Source organism: Ruditapes philippinarum, unplaced genomic scaffold, assembly GCF_026571515.1.
Source record: "Ruditapes philippinarum isolate M1 unplaced genomic scaffold, ASM2657151v2 ctg2804_1_1_1_1, whole genome shotgun sequence".
Classification (NCBI taxonomy): domain Eukaryota; kingdom Metazoa; phylum Mollusca; class Bivalvia; order Venerida; family Veneridae; genus Ruditapes; species Ruditapes philippinarum.
The window spans coordinates 167,713-169,824 of record NW_026862766.1 but is presented as its reverse complement, the minus strand read 5'-3'; the positions used below and the strand labels follow the sequence as shown (position 1 = coordinate 169,824).

The 2,112-nt window shown below is 32.5% G+C and overlaps 1 protein-coding gene across 1 annotated transcript; it reads left to right on the top strand.

Moving 5' to 3' along the window:
- The first annotated feature begins 851 nt into the window (after window positions 1-851).
- Window positions 852-1,694, top strand: LOC132720130 (thyrotropin-releasing hormone receptor-like). Its single transcript, XM_060704160.1, has one exon. The coding sequence runs from the start codon at window positions 852-854 to the stop codon at window positions 1,692-1,694; it is 843 nt and encodes a 280-aa protein (XP_060560143.1).
- Window positions 1,695-2,112: the final 418 nt, after the last annotated feature.

Here is a 2,112-nt window from a genome sequence, read left to right as displayed (position 1 = left end):
AAGAAATCATACACAATCGATAAACATCGGGTAATACGTTAAGTTGACAATAATTTTAGAAGTGTCATTTATTTGATAGATACGGAATAAATCTCTTGATTATAACAGATGTAAAGTGCCTTTTTGCAAGATCAGGAAAGCTAAGAATGAACCACACTGTTCGTGGTGTATTGGAAATATATACCATACTTGCGCCGATTGGAGGAATCTGCCATCATAGTAAAAGCTGCTGTTTTTCAATACTCTAAACAATACCAAATCAACGGCGTACTTCAAAGATTTTAATCTCGACGGCACCTTAATTAAGAAGGATATTTATATTGTTTAACTCAACGATTGAAAGGAAACATACGGACATAGAGCAAAGTGGTTGACTCAGCAATTTAGATAATAATTGGATAATATAAGGAACAGTTAAATTTAAATGAAACATAACTATGCATATATTTTATGTTCATAATAGAGCCCAAATATTTTATTTAATAAAGCTGGAATACAAATTAAAAATGACTATGTAAAAGTAAGCAAAACACCAAGTTGCGTTAAGAAAGTTAACAGTAGTAACGGTTAGAATGGAAATGCTTTACTACAATTCATCCTTTAATTTTACTAATCTGAATTACTCCATGTTTCAAAACGAGAAGTTCGGTTGGTTTGAAGTTGCAGCATTTGTGCGAAGTATTTTCGTTATCTTAATTTCCAGTGTAGGTTTATTTGGCAATACTCTGACGATGATAGTGTTTTTAACAAAAGGCATGAAGAATTCTTCTTGTTCAGTATTTCTTGCAGCCTTGGCTTTTGTAGACAACACGTTTTTGTTAAGTTTGCTTTTATCGTGGATTGACACCGAAATGGTTGCAGTGTTAAAGAGTGACATTGCATGTCAACTAATTATTTTTGTAACATACGTTACCAGTTTCCTAAGTGTTTGGTTCATCGTCGGATTTACTTGTGAACGTTTTGTTGCAATTTGCTTTCCGCTAAAAGGCAAGGAAATGTGTAATATGTTCCGAGAGAAGATGGTTGTGTTTGCATTAACATTAACGTCTTGTTTGATTTACATGTTCACTTTCTGGACTACTGGCATAGAGGAATGGGGCGAACTGAGAATGTGTTCGCATAAGGTGGAATACTTTCTATTTTTAAAGGTCGTTACATGGATGGACACTTTTATCACTATGATAATTCCATTCATTGTTATAACTGTTGTGAATTGTTTGATTTTAAGAACTGTAAGAAGGTGTCCTGTAAGAGCAGAGCAACGAAGACAATCCCGAAATAGGAAGGCTGCTCGGGCTTGTGAGGGAATGGATAACAAAACAGAAAACAATAATCATACAAAACGTGCTCGAAGAAAACGAACTCCTCTTATAAGAGTAACTAAAACTCTTATATTTGTTTCAACGACTTTTTTGTTGCTTAATTTACCCTCTCACATCATACGAATTTATAACCTTATAACAGTGTCTACAAGTCAAATGGGAGTAAGCATTTGGTTTTATATTTTACAAGAACTATCGTTACTTCTCTATTACTCCACGTTTAGCTGTAATTTTGTTTTATATACCTTGTTTGGGCGTAACTTCAAACGTTCTTTGTTGCACATTTTAAAATGTCATAAATCTTTAAAACGCCAGAGGGAACAGGCAGCCCGAAAACAATGCCATTCAAGGATGAAAACTTCATCACTTTGATGTGACAAATACAAACGTGCATTTTTAATGTTTCACCAAATGGGCATAAGATATTATAGTAATTCAAATATTTTCTGACTCACATTGTGTAAGACCTTACCTTTATTCTGTTTTGCATTCTTCCACGCTGTAATCGTATACTATAATAAATCCTGTTTAGATTTGTTTGTTATGTTCTATGATTATTAGTTATATATTTTGTTTCATTGTTTAAAAATGTGTATTAAATTTGTGCAAGCGTTGTTGTTTAAACGGTTTAAATAAAAAATATAATTTTGCTATTGTAAAGATCTGTGATTATTACTAAAATACCTTCCGATCAGGACTTTCTCTTGACTAAATTCTTAAAACAAAATCACTCAGTAACTTCGTTTTTGTTTTAAAATGCGGAATCATGAGGAATTTTTTATATGATTAT

Excerpts from the sequence above, each read along its gene's own strand:
- LOC132720130 (XM_060704160.1), top strand. The coding sequence starts at position 852 with ATGGTTGCAGTGTTAAAGAGTGACATTGCATGTCAACTAATTATTTTT.